The 20,150-nt window shown below is 36.7% G+C and overlaps 1 protein-coding gene across 2 annotated transcripts in view; it reads right to left on the minus strand.

Annotated features, from left to right (window-relative positions):
• Positions 1-20,150, minus strand: part of CUL3 (cullin 3) — a 97,895-nt gene that overhangs the window by 63,782 nt on the left and 13,963 nt on the right. Inside the window, exon 2 of one of the 2 annotated variants that reach the window (XM_061187947.1) lies at positions 13,650-13,847. The exons of the other annotated variant lie outside the window; for it this stretch is intronic. Within the exon in view, the coding sequence (XP_061043930.1) occupies positions 13,650-13,847 (198 nt within the window). The remainder of the gene's footprint in view (positions 1-13,649; positions 13,848-20,150) is intronic. 2 annotated transcript variants of the gene reach the window in all.

Consider the following 20,150-nt stretch of genomic DNA (forward strand, 5'->3'; position numbering starts at 1 on the left):
ATCAGCTATACATATACATATGTTCCCATATCTCTTCCCTCTTGCATCTCCCTCCCTCCCACCCTCCCTATCCCACCCCTCTAGGTGGTCACAAAGCACCGAGCTGATCTCCCTGTGCTATGCGGCTGCTTCCCACTAGCTATCTATTTTACATTTGGTAGTGTATATATGTCCATGACACTCTCTCACCCTGCATGAATGTTCTTAATGACATCTAGAATGGTGAATCCTTTGCAGGAGGTTTTCATTTGACTTTGCCCAGATCCATCAGAGAAATCACTATCCATGGCAGCTGTAGCCTTATGAAATGTGTTTCTTAAATAAATAGACTTGAAAGTTGAAATTACTCCTTGCTCCATGGACTGCAGAATGCATGTTGTGTTAGCAGGCATGAAAACAACATTAATCGTCTGTAGATCACCATCAGAGCTCTTGGGTGACCAGGTGCACTGTCAAGGAACAATAATACTTTGAAAGGAATCTTTCTTTTCTGAGCAGTAGGTCTCAACAGTGGGTTTAAAATATTCAGTAAACCATGTTGTAAACAGACATGCTGACATCCAAGCTGTTGTTCCCTTTATAGAGCACAGGCAGAGTAGATTTAGCATAGTTCTTAAGGGGCTTAGGGTTTTCAGAATGGTAAATGAGTGCTGGCTTCAACTTAAAGTCACCAGCTGCATTAACCCCTAACAAGAGTCAGCCTATCCTTTGAAACTTTGAAGATAGGCGCTGACTTCTCCTCTCTAGCTATGGAAGTCCTAGATGACATGTTCTTCAAATAGAAAGCTGTTTTGTCTACACTGAAAATCTTCTGGATTAGTTGATAGTCTCTACATCAGCACTTGCTGCTTCACCTTGCACTTACTTGTATGTTATGGAGACGGCTCCCTTCCGTAAACCTCCGAACCTACCTCTGCTGGCCTTAAACTTTTCTTCTGCAGCTTCCTCACCTCTCACAGCCTTCACAGAACTGAAGAGAGTTAGGGCTTTGCTCAGGATTAGGCTTTGGTTTAGAGGAATGCTGTTGTTCCTGGTGTGATCTTCGATCCAGACCACTCAAACATTCTCCATATCAGCAATAAGGCTATTTCACTTTCTTATCATTCATGTGTTCACTGGAGAAGCACTTTTAATTTCCTTCAAGAACTCTTCCTTTCCATCTACAACTTGGCTGTTTGGTACAAGAGGCCTAGCTTTCAGCCTATTTCAACTTACAACATGCCTTCATCACTAAAGCTTAATCACTTCCAGCTTTTGATTTAAAGTGAGACACGCCATTCTTCCCTTCACTTGAATACTTGAGGCCATTATTAGGATTATTAATTTGCCTAATTTCAATATTGTTATGTCTCAGGGAATAGAGGCCCAAGGAGAGGGAAAGAGACAGGGCAGCAGCTGGTCAGTGGAGCAGTCAGAACACACACAACATTTATTAATTAAGTTCGCCGTATTATTTGGGCACAGTTTGTGCCTCCCACCCCAAAACTATAACAGCAACATCAAAGATCACCGATCACAGATCACCATAGCAAATATAATAATAATGAAAAAGTTTGAAATACTGCGAGAATTACCAAAATGTGACAGACACATGAAGTGAGCAAATGCTGTTGAAAAAATGGTGCCTGACCGACTTGCTCAACAGGGGGTTGCCACAAACCTTCAATTTGTGGGGAAAAAAAAATGAAGTTATCTGCTAAGTGCAGTAAAGCTAAGCACAACAAGGTGTGCCTGTAACTGAGACAGCCACTGGATACTTGCTAAGTATCGTTCTTGGCTCTAAATTCTAAAACATACTGCTTGTCGCACCTGATGAAACCAGAGTATTTACATAAATATGCAACATTTACCATGATCAAAAATAGCATATAAGTTCTCACAACATTTGAATTTTCCAGAGCCCTGCGTATGTGATCTGGGGGCTTGTCACTTTACAAATTTTACCAGTTATATAAACCCTGTTTTTCCTAGAAATGCCATTAAAGAATAATTCCTGAAGATCTCAAAATATTTTTCACTTCATCACACCAAAGTGATGTGACATAACCCTAACAATCAAAGTGGCTTACTGTATAAGTAAATCTCAATGGAAGCCAAGCCATGGAGTGTAGAGGATATGTCTCCTAATCCGACACATCCTTTGAAAAAAGCTCCACAGCTCTTCCCGTTATGCCGAGAATTCTTGACTTAAAAGATTACATGGTGAACAGTGGCAGCACAGCAATACAGATGCTAAAAAGCCCATCTGCCTGATTCAAATCAGACTCACATCTAGTAGATGTGTGACCTTGAGCAACTTACTTAATTTCTTTATGTATCAGTTTTTATAAAAACAGAAATAGCACCCACTTCAAGGAGCTGTTGTGTGGATAAAATTAGTATACACAAAATACTCAGAACAGTGCCTAGCCCACAGTAAATGCTACATAAGCATTTGCTTCTATTATAATATTACTTGTATTACATATTCATAAAATTATTCATATACATATTTGAATCTTGCTACTCAGAGTGTGGTATGCACAGAGCAAAATCATGGTCAATATCATCATCATCATCATTGGTGAGCTGGACCCACTGAATCATAATCTGCATTTTAACAAGATACTCAGAAAATTCATAAGTGCCTTAAATTTTCTGAAACAAGCAACATAAGTAAAACACGTATACCTATATATTCATATATTTTATACAGTATTTTCTAAACTCTCAATTTCCACTTGATTCTTGCTTTTCCTCCTCTAAAGAACAGAAATTTCTCCATAACTAGAAGGAATTCTTTTACTTCATACCTTGAGAAGTTCGTAATGGAGCCAAGCTCCATTAAGTTTGGTGAATAGATGTTGCTATCTCATAATACATATAACAACCTTAAGATTTTTGTATTTCAAAGCAAACTCCTACTACAAGTTAGGAGAACTAACCTTAAATTTTGTAGATATTTTAAACTTTCTAAGAATTCACTAACGACAAGAGATTCCTGAATGGAATAAAATTCACTGCCCTCTTGATATTTTCTACATTGACAGTACTGTTTTCATTATTTTCACTAATTTTTAGAATAAAGGTGGCCACCTTGATCAAAGGAATCATACCAGTATCATTAACAAAACTAAAGATAGCCACTACAGGGAAAACGTTTTTCTTGACTGCTGTCAGAAGATTCTTCTATAAATAAGTTTACTAATGTATACATAGTTAGTGACATAAGTTTAAGAATTTCACAGTGTCCAAAACGAAGCTCTTAATTCAAAAGGATACATAAACATCTTTCGCTGAACTGACAATTCAAATATTTAATGATTACTTCCAAAAAGTGAAGCACGGTGCTAGGCACCATGGGGAATACAAAATGCGGTCACTTTACAATCTCTATAAAGGAGGGTAGAAAAGAGGAGCCTAATATTAGCATTCATATGACCTCAATACAAAGTAAAATTCAATGAATAGTACTAAAGAAGTTGTGAGGTTCAAAGCAGGGGCACATGATGGCAATTAGGACAACGGATTTTCATAGTTTCATAAAGAAAATTTGTTACATGTTAAAGAAAACAAAAACATCCAAATTTGGGATTTTAAAAAATATATTCTTAGTTCAAATATTCTTTTTGACTTCTTAAAAAAGTAATACAACTTGGAAAATCAGGATTTAAGGACAAAGTAGTATCATGAAAAATGGTAGCTTTTTACCTAATGGCTGGAAAGGAAAACAGAAATAAAAAAGCAGTATACCATAGAAGGACAATATGATTATCATTTGTAAAGTACTTCATTCCCAATGGTTAAGACAATAAGATATACATTAAAAGCATCAAGTACATTATAGCATTAATACCATAGTTAAACTCTGAACAACAGGGACACTGACATAATAAACAGTAAAATATATACAAAGCATGGCAATACGGCAACTAGTCTTTTTGTTCTCCTGAGTACCATGGAGGGAAAAAACAGTTCCAAAAGATCACAGAATCTGGTTCCCAGCAGACCGAAAGACTCCAGCCTCAAGAAATCAGAGGCTGTATGAGCCTTAAAGGATTATGAACAGCCCCAAAACTACACTGTGCTTTTAAATGGTGAAACACTCTCTGCTTAAAGTGGTTAGATTCAGTAGTAATTAACTTGGGTAGGTAGAAGTACTACCCCACATACAGAAGACAAAACAGATCTCGGCAGTTCATGGATATAAACCATGATGGTTTCCACTTGACTGTTAGTATTATTCTTAGAGATTCATTTCAATAGACAATTACGGAGAGCAAATATGAAGAACAGGAGACACAAAAATGAATGAAACAGGTCTTAGCTTAGTAAATATTAAAAGAACATCACTAGAAACTACAATAGAGAGCAGGACCTGCCCTCACAGTGCTTACAGTCTATTCCACAATTTAAGTGGGCATAGCTGGTATTTAACATGGGTGAACTTGCTAAATAACACTCTTAAACTTGGCTCTTCCCCAGCATCATTTCTCTTTCAATCTTTTCGAAGTAGAAACTACTCAATTTCCTATGCCCCTCATATTCTATGATTGCTGTCTTTCTGACTCTCTAATAATCCTTTTTCCTCACCTTATCCCTAATAATCTCTTTCTCTTTTGGGATTATCCTATTTATATTCAAGTCACTCTTCCAAATCATATTCCTTAAGGGTTTGTATACCTAGCTGAGAGCCTTCCTCTTCTTTCTGACTCCTGTCATCACCCTAAGCTGCTCCAATATTCAATGTAATGGGTTCTTAGTTTCTTCCAACAACTTTAAATTAGGAAAAAGGACAAGACAAGATGGCAGGAGAATGAAAGATAAGTAGCAAAGAAGCACTGAAAATGGCACTCCTACTAAACCTTTTACTCCATCTTTTCCGTTTCAATCCGTCTCTTTTTTAAAATTAAAACCCAACAGCTCCTACCACCCACAGAATAAAAGCCTAATCCCCTACAATGTTAGTCCAACTAACTTTACCATTCTCGTTTCCTACAAATGCATGTGAAGTCCTTTATGTTGCATTTACACTTATACTGGTCTACCAGACAATGCTCATACCTACCTGCCTTTTTTACTCATGCCATTTTCCCTACTGAGACTATCTTTTGCCTTTGTTTACATGACGAATCTTTCATAATCCTTTAAGGCTCATCAAAAGTGACCTCCTCTTTCTACTTTGTCCTGAATTCTTCAGGCAAAGTAATCCCCCTTCAAATCTGATTACCTCACTAAAATCAGGAGGTTTCTTGCTGATAGGCATGGTGTCTTAATTATTTTTTGGTGGATAAAACACAGGAGAGACTCAGTATCTGTGGGCCTCTGAAGTGACTCTGTCTTTGCTAATGAAAATCTTAGTCCTTAGTGTTTCTATCTATGTCCTTCGTAATTAACTGCAATCACTGTACTTACAATATGTGTTGTACATAAATGCCATTTTAAAAGTCTCTACATTTATTCACATTTGCCTAGAAAGAAAGGAAAAGCACTAAAAAAGCTTTATTATAAAAGCTAAATCTGTTTAAATAACTGGCCTACAAAATAGTCCAGAGCTTACCATAAAATTACCAACTTCATTCCCTCAGGCAATTAGTACCACTACATAAACATCTAAATAGAACTATGAATAAATGTAATACTTAAAACTCTGGTTCTTCCCATTCTCCCTCTAAAAATGGGGAGAAAAATTAATATACTGAACAAGTAGTTTACATAGAAACATCGTTTTCAGCAAACGTGACCCTACATACAAAATACAAATGGTAGGATGTTATTCTACAAGGAGACTTTACAAAAAAATACTCAACAAGAAAGTCACTTAAAAATTGAAATTCCCCTTCAAGGCATCATTTTTCCTACCTGGAAAGCGAAGTGCTGAGAACTGATCAGGATTACAAGGCACAGACTCAAGGATGTAAGTCCGTAATACAAGTTCCAGAAAGACAGGGATCCTTGATATAACATAAATGCTTATTAGCCTAGTGCCTGGCACGTAACAGGTCCTCAACAGGCAGTTTTCCGAATGAATGAAAAGTGAGGAGGATGAAGTGCCTCTTATTCTGCCTTCCTCACATTCAAAGTACGATGTTATTTGAAGAACAGGATGGAAAGAAAGACTCTGAAAACCACTGGAATAAATATTCTTCTTAGCAATAATAAACTGTTTCTTCTAGAGTTAAGAAGTCAACATCTTTTTTGTCCAGCTATTTTTCTAAGAGGAGAACAAACTTTCAAAGTACAGGAATTATCTTTTATAAGCTCACTTATGAGACTGCCACATTATTTAGTTATTACTATAGAGTAATAATTTGAAAGAAAAGGGGAAATTAAGCACCAGTCAAATCTAAGAAACCTGTTAATCATCACAAAATTGGGATAATAAAGTTCTTGCCACATTAAAACCAAAGAAAGTTTCTCCCCTGACTTTAAGAAACAATTAAAAATGAAAAAACTTTTGAACACATATTATGGCACATGAAAGGACAATGGTAAACTGCAAAAACCATGATTTTCCTAAGTCTTAGTCATTATATAATTTTAATGCCCATTGAGGCTAACAAAACCAATCCCAATCTCATTTTATACATTAATAAACTGAAGTCCAGAAAAATCTAGTAATTTGTTCAAGATTGTTAGTGGTAGAATCAGGCCTAAAGCCTAACTCTCCCTACTTTCTATCCAGTACTTCTTCCACTGCATCTACTTCTAACTTCTTTATTATTAAACTCTTATTATTACTTCTATTGATATTATTATTTCTTATTATTATGGAGTACTTAGCAGTGTGCAGAAAAAAAAGACAGGTCCTCCGTTACTTTACTATGAGCTTAGAGAATTTCCATTAAGTTTGAATCCCATATAGGAATCTTCTAAAAGGAGATGACTCCAAAAAAACAAACAAAACACTTTAAATATCTGACAATTTGGCCAGTTATATCTCAATAAAGCTGGGGGGAAAAAAAAACATAAAAAAAGATGGCTCCACCCTAACCTAACCCTGCCCTCAAGTAATAGAACTGATCAGCACTATTTTTGAAGATTTTTTTTAAAATGTGGACCATTTTTAATGTCTTTATTGAATTTGTTACAATACTGCTTCTGTTTTATGTTTTTTGGGTTTTTGGCCACGAGGTATGTGAGAGCTTAGCTCCCCAACCAAGGATCGAACCCACACCCCTGCACTGGAACACGAAGTCTTAAGCAACGGACTGCCAGCGAAGTCCCTGATTAGCACTATTTTTGAATTTAAAATTGTCTTTTAGCACACACACACACACACACACACGCACACACTGTGAAAACCACAACCCTGCTAAATAAAGGTCAAAATTAAATTATTTTATAATTTAAGGTTAGAGCTGAGTCTTAAAGTGCCACTAATTCTGGCCATTTTTCAGTCTCCACTGCAATCCTCAGTCTACCTGAAATGTTTAAGTTCCTCAGGGTTCAACCTGGAGCCCTCTTTTTTTTTCCTGTGTGATTTCATCTACTTCCAGGACTTTAAGTATCATCTATATGCTCACAATTCCCAAATTTACACTTCCAGTTCAAACTTCTCAAGAGAACTAGATTTACATATCTCATTTCATTGGCATCTTAAAATTAACCTGCCAAATGGAGCTTCTTTTTCTACCCCAAATCTATACTAAAAAATGGAAGCTCCTAGTTGTTCAAAAGCCAAAAACCTAGAAGTCATCTTGGATTCTTCCCTTTTCCTCATTCCATACAATCAACCTAACCCCAGTTAACAAGCTTTCTACATCCAAAATAAATCTTGAATCTGAAAACTTTTCTCTAGCCCCAGTGTCACTAGACTGGTATAAATCGCCACTATCATTCATCTGAATTATTGGATTATTCTATCCTATTGCCCCCACTTCAACTCTTGGGCCCTGTAGCTTATTCACCACATAATGACCAGAGTAATATTTTAAAAATCTACATCAGATCATGTCACTGTCTTGCTTAAAATCCTTGAATGGCTACCTACAGTACATATAATAAGCATGACCCCCTTACAGCATGGCTTCAAGGCCTGGCATGATGCAGCTTCCGCTTTTCTCTCCAAACTCATCTTGTTCCATTCTCCCCCGCCGCCAACTCTTAATTCCCTGTTCACGACATGCCCCCTCCACCCCTCCAAATTTCTCTAGTCCAGGTATTGGCAAAGGAAGTCCTTCTGTCTTTTAAAAATAAAGCCGCTGTGCCTGTTCACTGTGTATAGTCTATTGCTGCTCTCGTGCTACAACAGAGGGGTTGAGGAGCTGCGACAGAGAACGTGTGGCTCAGAAAGCTGGAAATATTGACTATCTGGCCCTTTATAGAAAAAATGTTCCATCACCATTCCCTTTGCCTGCAATGCTCTTCAACCCACTTTTCTCATGAGCACCTTCTCATCCTTCAAGTCCCAGTTTAAACATCACCACTTTCTCAAACAACCCTGGCCTATGTAGTTGCTCTCATCATTTTTCCCCATCACTGCATCCTGTTTCCTTCATTACTTTTTATAACTAAACACTTGTTTACTTGTTTATCTGTTCCATGAATGCAGGGATCAGATGCAACCTATTTACCAATATATTTCTTACACCCAAGCCACAGCCTAGCAAATAATAAATACTTTTGAATGTTAAATTCTGTGATGATAAATCTTACAGGGATACTTTTGAGGCTCTGACAAAATGACCTGTAATTTAAAAATCCTTAAAACTGGAAAGTACAGAACTTTTCTTCTCCAACATAACCATACTTCTACAGGTATTTTACTTAGAAGAAAATAATCCCTGTGAATTCTGAAATGTCTTCATATTTACTAAATAAGACAAGAATTTTTTTTAAATGACAAGGCACAAAGGCCACATCACACCTCAAGTTTTGCTTTGTGGTCTTGAGAAATTTACTGAATTCCTTTGGGTCTCAGTTTCTTGGGGAAACATTTTTCTAGAGATAGGAAGAATATACTACTAAGAAAGAGAAACAGCATTTAGCTTTTCTATGCCTGCTTCAATTCTGTAAACTTATTTCCAAAGCCAATAATCAGCTACTTTCACTGCAAAGAACTATCCTCCCATCAGCTGCCCTCTTGTAGTTTATACCACTTCGCTTTACCAAAAATGTTCCTCAAAATGTTCACTATTCTCATCTTGAAATCGGAGTACCAACAAACTCTGATTCCATGAAAAAATTGTATTTCCTCTGAATTCTTCAATGTGAAAAGATAGGTCCTGGCTGTCTATACCATAGCACTAAAAGGTTCACTTCAGTGGAAAATAACTTTGCTTTAAAAAATATATTATTATTACTTAGGCAGTTCAGCTAACTGCTAAAAGCATAGTAAACAAAAAAATGAGGAGTGGACCATGTAGGAATGCTTTCAGAACCATAAAAAGGGATACATTCTGTGAGACTGAGACAGTTACTTTGATACCACAGAACCCTAAACCACTCTCTTACCTTCCAGTCAGAAGATGCAATGTAGAGACAGGCAATATTGACTTCCATGCAAACTATACTTCTGCACATTAGATCAAAAACATCCCTAAGTCCCATCTGGTAAACAAATGGAGACTTCCGACATCAGGGGACAAACATTTTGGTCTACTGTATCATGGCACTGTCAGTTAATAGACTTCCTTTAACAGTGTCCCCTTCAGACAGTACCGTATTTGTATGACTTTTTAAAGTGTCTTATAAGAGTAAAAATGAAATAAGATCAATGGAAAACACAAAAATGAAAGCATAGATACTAGCAGAGGTTCAAAAACTTAATTCAATTTAAATAAAGAAATCAATCATTAGATATGCTGCCAATGGTACATCCCCTAGTCAGAAACTGACTAGCTTAAGGTGGTAAAATGAGTATTTGTGAAAGAAAAAAAAAAATTAAAGAATATTTTCAGATGCTGTTGATATATCAACATCTATAAGAGAAATAACAGTTTAGCATATACACTTTGTAATTCTTTAGCATAATCAACTTGAATACATGTTCTCTGGAATATATAACAGGGAAATGCCTATATTTTGAAATGACAGTTAATCTTAGATATGGGACCACTTTACGAGACTTACAATATGCTGAAGCTCTTACAGTTACCATGGAGTTATTGTTCACATGACTTCAATTTCTACTTAACCATGTTTCAGAGTCCAAATATCAATCACATCAACACTGACCTCACACTCTGGCTTCCCCTCCACTCTTCACTTTTTGAAAGAGCCAATTCTCAACCAAACCAAATAACTACAAATGTTTTTTCTGCATCTGTGCCCAAGCTGCAAAGCACTGCTTAAAAAAAAAAAAAAAAAACCACGATAAATCACACATTCAGGCCAACTCCTACTGAGCTATCTCTTTCCTCACTTGCCAGTTCCTTAGTATATTCCCCACAGGAGCTACTCCAAGTCTCTTCATCTCATTTTCAGAACTTGCACTGCTTAATTATTAGATTCATGATAGTTTTAGAACTAAAGCATCTCAAAGATATTACTGCCAACTCCTTCATTTTAATTATAAATAAACCAAGAACTAAAGCTTAAAGGACTATAGCTTTACAAAAACTGAACCGATTTTCCTAAAACCCCACATGCACCCTCAATTTCAGCATATATTTACTGCATCTTGATCTATTCATTATGCCTCAGGAGCAGATTTACAGAAAAGTTAAGGACTCAGCCTGAAGCCGCACTGCTTCAATACTGTTCCAGCTAGGCCACTTACTAGCTACATGCATCTGGACAAATCACCAATTCTGTGCCCTCTGTTTCTTCACTTTTAAATAGAGATAACAGCAGTATCTGGCTCATTGGGTTGTGACCATTACCTAAGTGAACACATCTAAAAGCACTAGAAGTGGACCTAGCACATAGTAAATGCTAAATAAGAGTTAGCTGGGGATATTATCATCATACCCTAGAGAACCTCTGGCAAACGCGAAGATGCCCCTCTTCTACCTTTACTTCTCCACTCTTCAATTCCACACTCTCTCCATACCCAAAAATTCAGTTGCTCCAATCTTCTCCTCTTCAACAGCTTTAAGCAAAACTCCCCCACTCTACTTTTCTTCCTTCTTTTGATGTCAAGTTTCTTAAATTAGTCTTCATTTCCCACACCTATTTACCATAGTTTGCTTTTGAAGATGACATCCCTTGGCTCTGGGATTTTCATTTTCTGCACTCCAACACATATTCCTCAGTACATGCTACCAAATGTCAGATCTTCATCTCCAGTTTTGAGTTCCTGCCCAAGCTCTGAACCTGTATATCTCCAAACACATCACATTTCTACTTGGACATCTTATTACAATCTCACACTCAAATTTTATCACATGTAAAATGATTTCTAAGGTGCTTTCTAACTATAAAAATTTCCAATATAACCGAAAACAGAATCTGTCATCTCCTCTACGCATTCCAAATAAGTTTTCCACTATAAGTTCACAATAATTCTATTGGTGGCACCATAATTCTCCCAGTAACCAAATTCTATCTGGTCTTCAGAATTTCTGACATCATCCACTCATTTCTTGCCTATCACCTTAACGTAGATTTTCCAAGGTCTTTTCCTGTTTATAGCACACATCCCCCCCATTCTACATTTGTATCATTCTCATCTTAATCTTCTTAAAATATTTTGTCACATTATCATCCACTTAAAAACCTCCAATAAACCTCCACTGTAAAGTCCAAATTCCTTAGCTTGGCATTGAAGTTCTCCAATCTGTGCCCAAACCAACTTTGCAACACTATACCCCACTAATCCCCATAAATTATTATACACCTCAATCAAACTCTACTTATCACCCAAGTTTATTTCTGTATAATCATGTGACATCTGCCATCCTGGAACACCTTCCACATTGTTCACTTATACCCCAAATTTTTCATGGCTCAGTTCAATTTCATCCTTTCCCATGAAATCTTACAGCCCAGGGTAATCTCTCCCTCATTTGAATTCCTAAGCCATTTATTGCCTATACAACTCATTTGCCATTGAATTACATAATGCCTCACACTGTTACCTAAATGTGTGTATCATCTCTCACATCAGAATAAAAGCAAAACAAACCTAGGAAGGGACAGCATCGTATCTCTTTGCATCTAATAGATTTTCTTAGAAAGCTGTACATGGCAGGCACTTAACAAAAAACTGTTGAATGCATGAAGAACATAATCACCTTGCTTCATGAGATACTAGCTACCTGCTCATGTAATCCCATTTAAGAGAAAAGAATTATAGATGGAAGAGTAGAAACAGAAAGTGACTATTTTGTAACCATCGTAGCAATAATGATTCATGCAAGAATCATCAATGGATGCTAAAACCATCACATGAAAGTTTCTTGGGGAACAGGATATTTATACAGTCTCAAAATATATCTGAACAAATTACTTATGAATTACAAAGGGAAAAAAGGTACCTTCACAGTGGAGAAATCTGGCGGACACCAAGTGATCAAAGTTAACATCACCAATAATGGGATAAACTGACATCATGTGCCTCCTGATGTGATGCACTGAGGACACAACATCACTTATGTATTATTCCTGCCAAAAATGCATAACCTGAAACTAGTCATGAGGAAACAATCAGACAAACCAAAAACTGAGGGACAATCTACAAAACAACTGACCTATACTCTTCAAAAATGTCAATGTGCTGAAAGACAAAGAAAGGTTGAAGAATTGAGTGTGTGATCCTGGATTAGATCCTGGATCCGAAAACAAACTGCTATAAATGACATCACCTCCACACAGGACAACTGGTGAATTTGAATGTGGACCATATTAGAAAACAGTTTTATATTAATGTTAAACTGCCTGATTTTGAACATTGTTCTTTGGTTAAGTGAGAGAATTTCCTTGTTCTTAGGAGAAACATTCCAAAGTATTTAAGAGTAAATGAATCTAAAACTTATTCTCTTAACTGTCCAGCAATAATAATAATACCAGTAACAGTAATAACAAGTACCAATAGAAGGACTGGCTAAAATGTGGCAAAATGTTGACAACTGGTAAATCATTGTACTATTGATGCAACTTTCCATTTTTTTTCAAAATAAAATTTAAAAAACAAATACCTTAATACCACACAAAAACTTTGAGAAGTTTTTATTTATCTGTGGTATTTTACATCTTATCTGACAATCTTAAAGCAAGACATACTTTCAGTGGAAGAGTCTGCTTTATAAAAACATTTGCTCTAAAAAAACAAATACATCTTTTTGGAACCAAAGAACCATTTTATAATGTTAACAGTCCAACACTAATTTACCTTAAAAAATTTATAGAAAGTTAATTTCATTTGGTGAAAAGACTTAGACAATATTTTTTAAACAATGTAGTCTTACTATTTTCAAATATATAGAGAAAGAAGAGAAAGCTAAAATGGGCTGATTAAGCATTTTAAAGAAAGAAATAATGATCTGTAAATTAACATATTAATAAACAAGCATATGTAAATTAAAAGTTTGCTTCCGAGATTGTATCAAAGATCACAAACTTCACCTTCCCTCAATTATCAAAAATTCTGGTTTAGCTGATTGTAAGTTTTAAGTGAGGTTTTATAATATAGCTACTAATTATTATTTCTATAGGTTTCCTGGAACCTTTAAAAATAATACTTCTAGATTCAATATAGTTAGCAACAGTCCTTTAAAGTTGGATACCTTATTTATGAGATGTTCGGTAACAACTTCTCTTAGTCCAGTGTAGAGCTTTTCTCCATGTTTATGCAAAACCATTGTATATGCATTTCTATAGAGCTCCTCAAAACTAAGACCACTGTTATTCTTACGCTGGATTTCTTGAATTGCATTTTTCAGAAGGTCCCAAATGCTGTTTACATATTTTTCATCCATGGTCATCTGTAATATCCAAAAGAGAGAAAGAGACAAAAAAAAAAAAAAAAAAAAAAAAACAAAAACCAATGGTTGAAAATCTTTCTGTATTTGTCCATATAGTAAATATTTTATTATATGGCTATGATTATAAATCTGCATGACTTACAAGGATGTTAACAATCTATTTTAACAGAAATAAAGGGATACATTTTAAAATAGTTTTTAGAGCTGACAGAAGCAATTTTTAACAAATCCTTTTAACACCTCCCTCCTTTCTTATCTGCAGCACAACCCTCCACTTTAAATAATATCATAATCCCTGATGTTAATACTTGCTTTAGCCAAAAAGTTTAAGACATATTTTCCCTAAGTTTATTTAGTAGAATACAAGCTCAGAGAGACAGAAAGGGTTCCTTGATGAAAAGAAATTGGGGACATGAACACTATTTTCCTCTCCTGAAGATCTGCAGAGCTCCTTAGCAAACTAAAGATGAGGAGAAGATCTGTAATTAAAAAACAAAAAAAACCAATAAAACCACACATTTTCTTTGTTTAACCTAGCATTCTCCCATTTTCCTCCTTTCACACTTTAGATTCCATGGTCCGTCATTTCTAAGCACCTTGTATACACCCATAAATAACTTGCCCCCTTCCCCCCCTCCAAAATACTTGCCATTCTAAACACCAACTGCCCACCTATGCCTCACATGCACCCACACAGCTGAAAGCAACTACAGAATAACATACATACAACCATATTCAATCCATCTGAACTTAAATTCATAACCACTAACCACAAGTCGGCCCTTAGTACAACCCCACAATCCTACTTTTCTAGACGGACTCTACTTTCCTAGATGATTTTACACCATCTCCTCCATCCACTCTAGGATAATGAATTGCTTCCTGTTCCACTGAAAAAAGAGAAACCACCTGAAGAGACACTGCACAAGCTCCGGCCCTATCCGCTCACCTATCTGACCGTATACCAATGTAACCTGCTAGCTCTTGCGCTCGAAGTGCCAAGCTCTTACACTCAAATTATAGCACAGGGACCAGAAACACACACATCATCTAGGGACTTGTTAGAAATGCAGAATTTCAGGCCCCATCCCAGACCTACAGAACCGTATCTGCATTTTAACAAGAACCCCAGGTGATACCTATACAAAATGAAGTTTAACAAGTATTGCTCTAGTTCCATCCCAACTCACCTATTCAAGGACCTCCCTTTAGCAATCTCCCTTCCCAGCATCATCAAAATTTCCCTCCCTGCTAGGTAATTTCCACCTGCATTTAATATCCTCAGTTTCCCATCTTGAAAACAAACAAACAAACAAATCCTCACAACCCCACATATTACTCCAGCACCACCTAATTTTTCTCTTTTTCATTTACAACAAAATCACAGGGCTACAGAGAAGACTTCTATATTCACTGTCTCCAAGTCACATTTTTCCCGTTGTATCTTGAATCCACTCCAACAAGGCTTTCATCTCTACCATTTCACAGAAACTACTCTGGAGAAGGTCACCAGTGACTTCCTCACTGCTAAATCTAACAGTCAAAGTCTCACTTCTCATCTTACTTGACCCTTCTGGCGTAATTCAAAGAGCTGATCACTCCTACTACTTGATACACATTCCTCACTGGCCTTCCAAGCACTACAATCTCTTGTTTTTCTTCCTATTCCACTTGCTCCTATTTGTCAGCCTGCTTACTGCTTCTTACCCATCACCACAGCCTCCAACCTCTTGTATGAACCTCTTACCTATCCACGCTCGGTTTTCAGGTGAAGTTAACTCATCTGGTCTCATGGCTTTAAGTTAACCTCAAAATTTATATATCCTGTTTGGAGCCCTCACCACCTTAGTACCAGAGTCTTATGTTCAGCTACCTACTCAATACTTCTACTTGAAAATCTACTAGGCATCTCAATCAAGTCTAGAACAGAAAGCCTCATCTTTTCCCCTAAGTTGGTTTCCCCTGCAGTCTTCCCCAACTGAGCAGATATCCACTCCATCCTGCCAGTTGCTAAGGCCAAAAAGTTTGTAATCCAGTCCTCTTTAGTCTCTCACTTCACTTCTAAAACAAAAGGCAATTCTGTTGTCTCTACCTTCAAAATGTACCCAGAACCTAATTCCTCATTTCTTCCACTGCTCCTAAACCACCATTATCTCTCAGATTATTACAACAGCCTCCTAACTGGTCTTTGTTTCTGCTCTTGGCCCAATACCATAGAGCAATCAGAGTGACCTTCTGAAAACATAAACCAAATCACGTCACTCAGCTGCTCACAACCGTCGGTGACTTCTCATTTCTCTTGGAGTTAAAGTCAGAGTCCTTACGCCATTCTACAAAGCCTTATTCGACCTGATAATCTGACTTCATCTATTCTTCCTCCTTGCTCTCTCTGCTCCAGCCCCACCAGCCTCGTTACTCCTTGGAATATGGCAAACAAGTTCACTTCAAGTTGGTATTTGCTACTCTCTCTGTCTGGAATGCTCTTCCCCAAGATACCTAAGTGGCTCATTCACTGATCAACCTCAAAACTCTGCTCAACTGTCACCTTAAAATAAAGCTTTAACTACCTACTCTATTTAAAATAGCAGCCTTCTCCTACTAGTGATCCTCAAATTCCAACCTCACATTATTTCTTTTCCTGGCCTCTCTCCTCCCAGTCAAATGTCAGCTCCATGAAGGCAGGGATTTTCTTCATTGCTGAATAACCTCAGCCACTAAAATAATACCTGGCATATAACAAGCACTTACACCTGCTGATTTTCTACTAATCTCTGACTAAGCAGCCCTCTTCATGCTCATAAAACCTACAAGTTCCACATTCACAACCAGGGAAACACTGCATCAATTACTCATCAGATTCATGCACACTTCTGACCTGAAATGGATAAAAGATACTGAGCTAAAAAAATCCTCTCCAGCTAGAAACTTTTGGAGGTGATGGATATGTTTATCGCATAGATTGTGATGGCTTCACAAATGAATACTTACCTCCAAACTCATCAAGTTGCATACATTAAATATGTACAGCTTACCTCAATAAAGTGGTCAAAAAAAAAAAAAAGAATCCTCTCCAAGTCCTGTACAATGAGTATGAATGTGAAAGAGGAAGAAGTAGGTAGGCAAAACAGTTCATTCAGTCAAACAAGCTCAACTCCCAATCAAGAGGATTCTTAAACAGATGACTCAAACTGAGTCTTATTATTCTAATCTTTTCTGGAGAGCTTAAAAAGGAACTCTTTAGAAAACAAATTCTTTCCTGTTACTCAAATATTATTCAAATCTAGGTCTATCAGAGACTTCTCTGAAGTGGCCTTAAGAGAATTTACCCTTACATCTAAACTACTACCTATTTTTATCAGATATTCTCATACAGAAGATGCCATCCATATAAAATATAAATAAGATGTTGCTATTTACAACTTTTCACAAATAAAGCCCACAAGACAACGTGATAGTGATGGCCTCAAATACTCCATGTATGTGCAATGTGGTTTTAGTTTGCTGACAGCATATGTAGAGGTTACAATAAAGCAAGCTAAGACACCATCCCTGCGGTTAAATAACGAACATATAAAGCAGAACGTTCAAACCAATTTCAAAGAAAGAGTAAAGTTAATGTGGACTAAAAACTCCAGAGATAACTATATTGCTAATAGTTGAGCAAAACTTCAAATGATCTTTTCAGGCTCTGTAACATAAGATCCCATGAAAGCTAGAAAACATACAAAAACGTCTCTACTGAGCATGAATTACTAAATTTTCTATTAGAAACTAAAGTATTTTAAAGATATAAACTAAGAAGCTTCAAATATTGTACAAATACTCTCACATTATAATAAAATCATTTCTCACATATATAAATCAAGGGTTATTTTAAAATCCAAGATGGTATGTAGTATTTTCCTCAGTATTTGTGCTTTATAGATAGAAATGAAGACAGAGAGCAAAAATGTTTCTTCTGGTGATTGCTCAGGTATAAAAATGTTCAAACAAAGGAGAACAAAATAGACTGAGAGAGATTAAATGACTTACCCAAAATCACAGAGCTGGAATTGGAATTCATATTCTCAAATCTAGTACAAACCACTGAACTCACCTCCCATCCCACCGTGTTAATAGGGTAAAGTAATATTACAGTATGATCACTGATTATCTTGGTAAACACAGTACATTAGTAGAGAATATAGATTTTGCTGTCTGACAGGCCTGGATTTGCGTCATGGCTTTGCTAAATTCATAAGCCATGCAACCTTGGGCAAATTACCTAATTCTTCTAAACCTTTATTTCCTCACTTGTAAAAAAGTGGGTTTAATAACAATACCTATCTCAAAAGACTATCATGAGGATTAAATGCAAATGTCAGTAGAATTCAGCCCAGCCTAGGGCACAGTACAGTCAGCCCTCCATATCCATGGAACTCGCAGATACAGGGTTGACTGTACAATGCCATTTTATGTAACGGACTTGAGCATCCTCAGATTTTGGTATCTGAAGAGGTCCTATAACCAATCCCCCATGGATACCGAGGGACTACTGTATAATCCCTCACATGCTGAATAACAGTGACAGAATCTCTTGAACTCTCATCTATGGGCATCAAATGTCAGGAAAAAAAAAATACAGTTTTTAGGCTTAGCAAATAAACAGCTAAAACAAAAGTACCTTAAGAGGACAACTATGCTAAATGAAAGTCAGTAAAATGTAGCCTTCTTTCAGAAACAATATTCCCCTACTTCATATCGCCTATTCTTCCAGTGTCATTTAAATCATTTTAATCCCCAGAGCTCTGTCCTTGGTTCTTCTTTTCACTCTACACTGGCTGCATTTCCATTCATTATCATAGTTACAACTACTATATATACTTCTAGGGTTCTAAAATTTACAAGGCTCTAGATTGGCAAGGGATTCTGGAGCCTCCTAAAACTGCATATAAAATTTTGCAAATATAATGTGTGTACACTTCTTTTCTGGATGGTGGGTCACTAGCTCTTATCAGATTTCCCAAGAAGTTTGGTCCTCATCTCAAAGAAGATAAATTACTGGCTTACATGTTAATTGCTCCCAAATCTATATTGCCAGCCCAGAAGTTCCCCCAAAGCCTTAACTACTGTATTCAACCACCTGCTGGATATGCCCAACCAAATTTTCCAGACACATATCAAACTTATCATGTCCAAAATTTCTGGTAAACTCACTCTCCAAACACACCCAAATCTTCTTTCTGTATTCTCTAATTCAGTAGCAGCAACACAAACCACCTAGTTATACAAGCTAGAAGCGTAAGCCTTAACTTTTCTTCTTTCCTCTCTCTCATCCCTTTCTCATCCAATCATCAAGTGCTACCAACATCAGGCCCAAGAGATTTCTCAAATATGCTCCCCATCTTTCATCCTGAATACTGTTGCCCTAAAACTTTCATCTAGATTACTGCAACAGCCTTCCAGCCACCATGAACTCTAATAACCTCTTGGAATCCATCTTCCTCAAAATCATTAAAATAACCACATCAGCATCATGCTCCTGTTCAAAACCCACCTCTCATTAGCAACGGGGGGGGGGGGGGAGGGTGTGTGTGTGTGTGTGTGTGTGTGCTTTAAAAGGGAACGTAACACTTCATGATCTAGTCAGTCTATGCCTCCTTCTCTGACTTCATCTTTCACTCACTACTACCTATCTTACATTCACTTTCCGGCAACATTAAACCAGTGGTTATTCCTGTCCGCTGTCACACCTCCCCTCCACACACCACCTTCTCATGTCTTCTTTATACACCCCTCTTCTGCCTCTTCTTTGATTCTTTACATAGCTTTTGAGCACAGCTCAGGTGTCACATCCTCCAAAAATCCTTCCCTGACCTCCTCAAGCAAAACTAACAACTCTTTCTCAGCTCTTTCATAATACTCAGATTATATCTATCACTACACTACCATACTGCTGCATAATTATCTGTTTGTGAATCTCCTTCCTCCATTAGACTATGAGATAGTTGAGGGATTGTGCATTTTTCTTCAATGTTACTTAGAAGGCCATAAACAAATGTCTGGGGAATGTTGTTTTACCTATGTTATACCAATGCAATTTTGAAAACATGAACATTTGAATTACTAAGCACAATGATACTGAAAAATAATTTAATGTGTTTATATAACGATTAATGTAATTTTAAAATAATAAAAATATATTTTCCAAACAGAAATAATGTACAAGCAAAAGACTCCCAAATTTCATATATCAAGTAGTATTTTCACATTCACCTAACTAAATGCTTCAAAAGGCTGCTTAATCATTAATTTTATTAATAA

This window comes from Eubalaena glacialis, chromosome 1 (genome assembly GCF_028564815.1).
Source record: "Eubalaena glacialis isolate mEubGla1 chromosome 1, mEubGla1.1.hap2.+ XY, whole genome shotgun sequence".
Lineage (NCBI taxonomy): Eukaryota > Metazoa > Chordata > Mammalia > Artiodactyla > Balaenidae > Eubalaena > Eubalaena glacialis.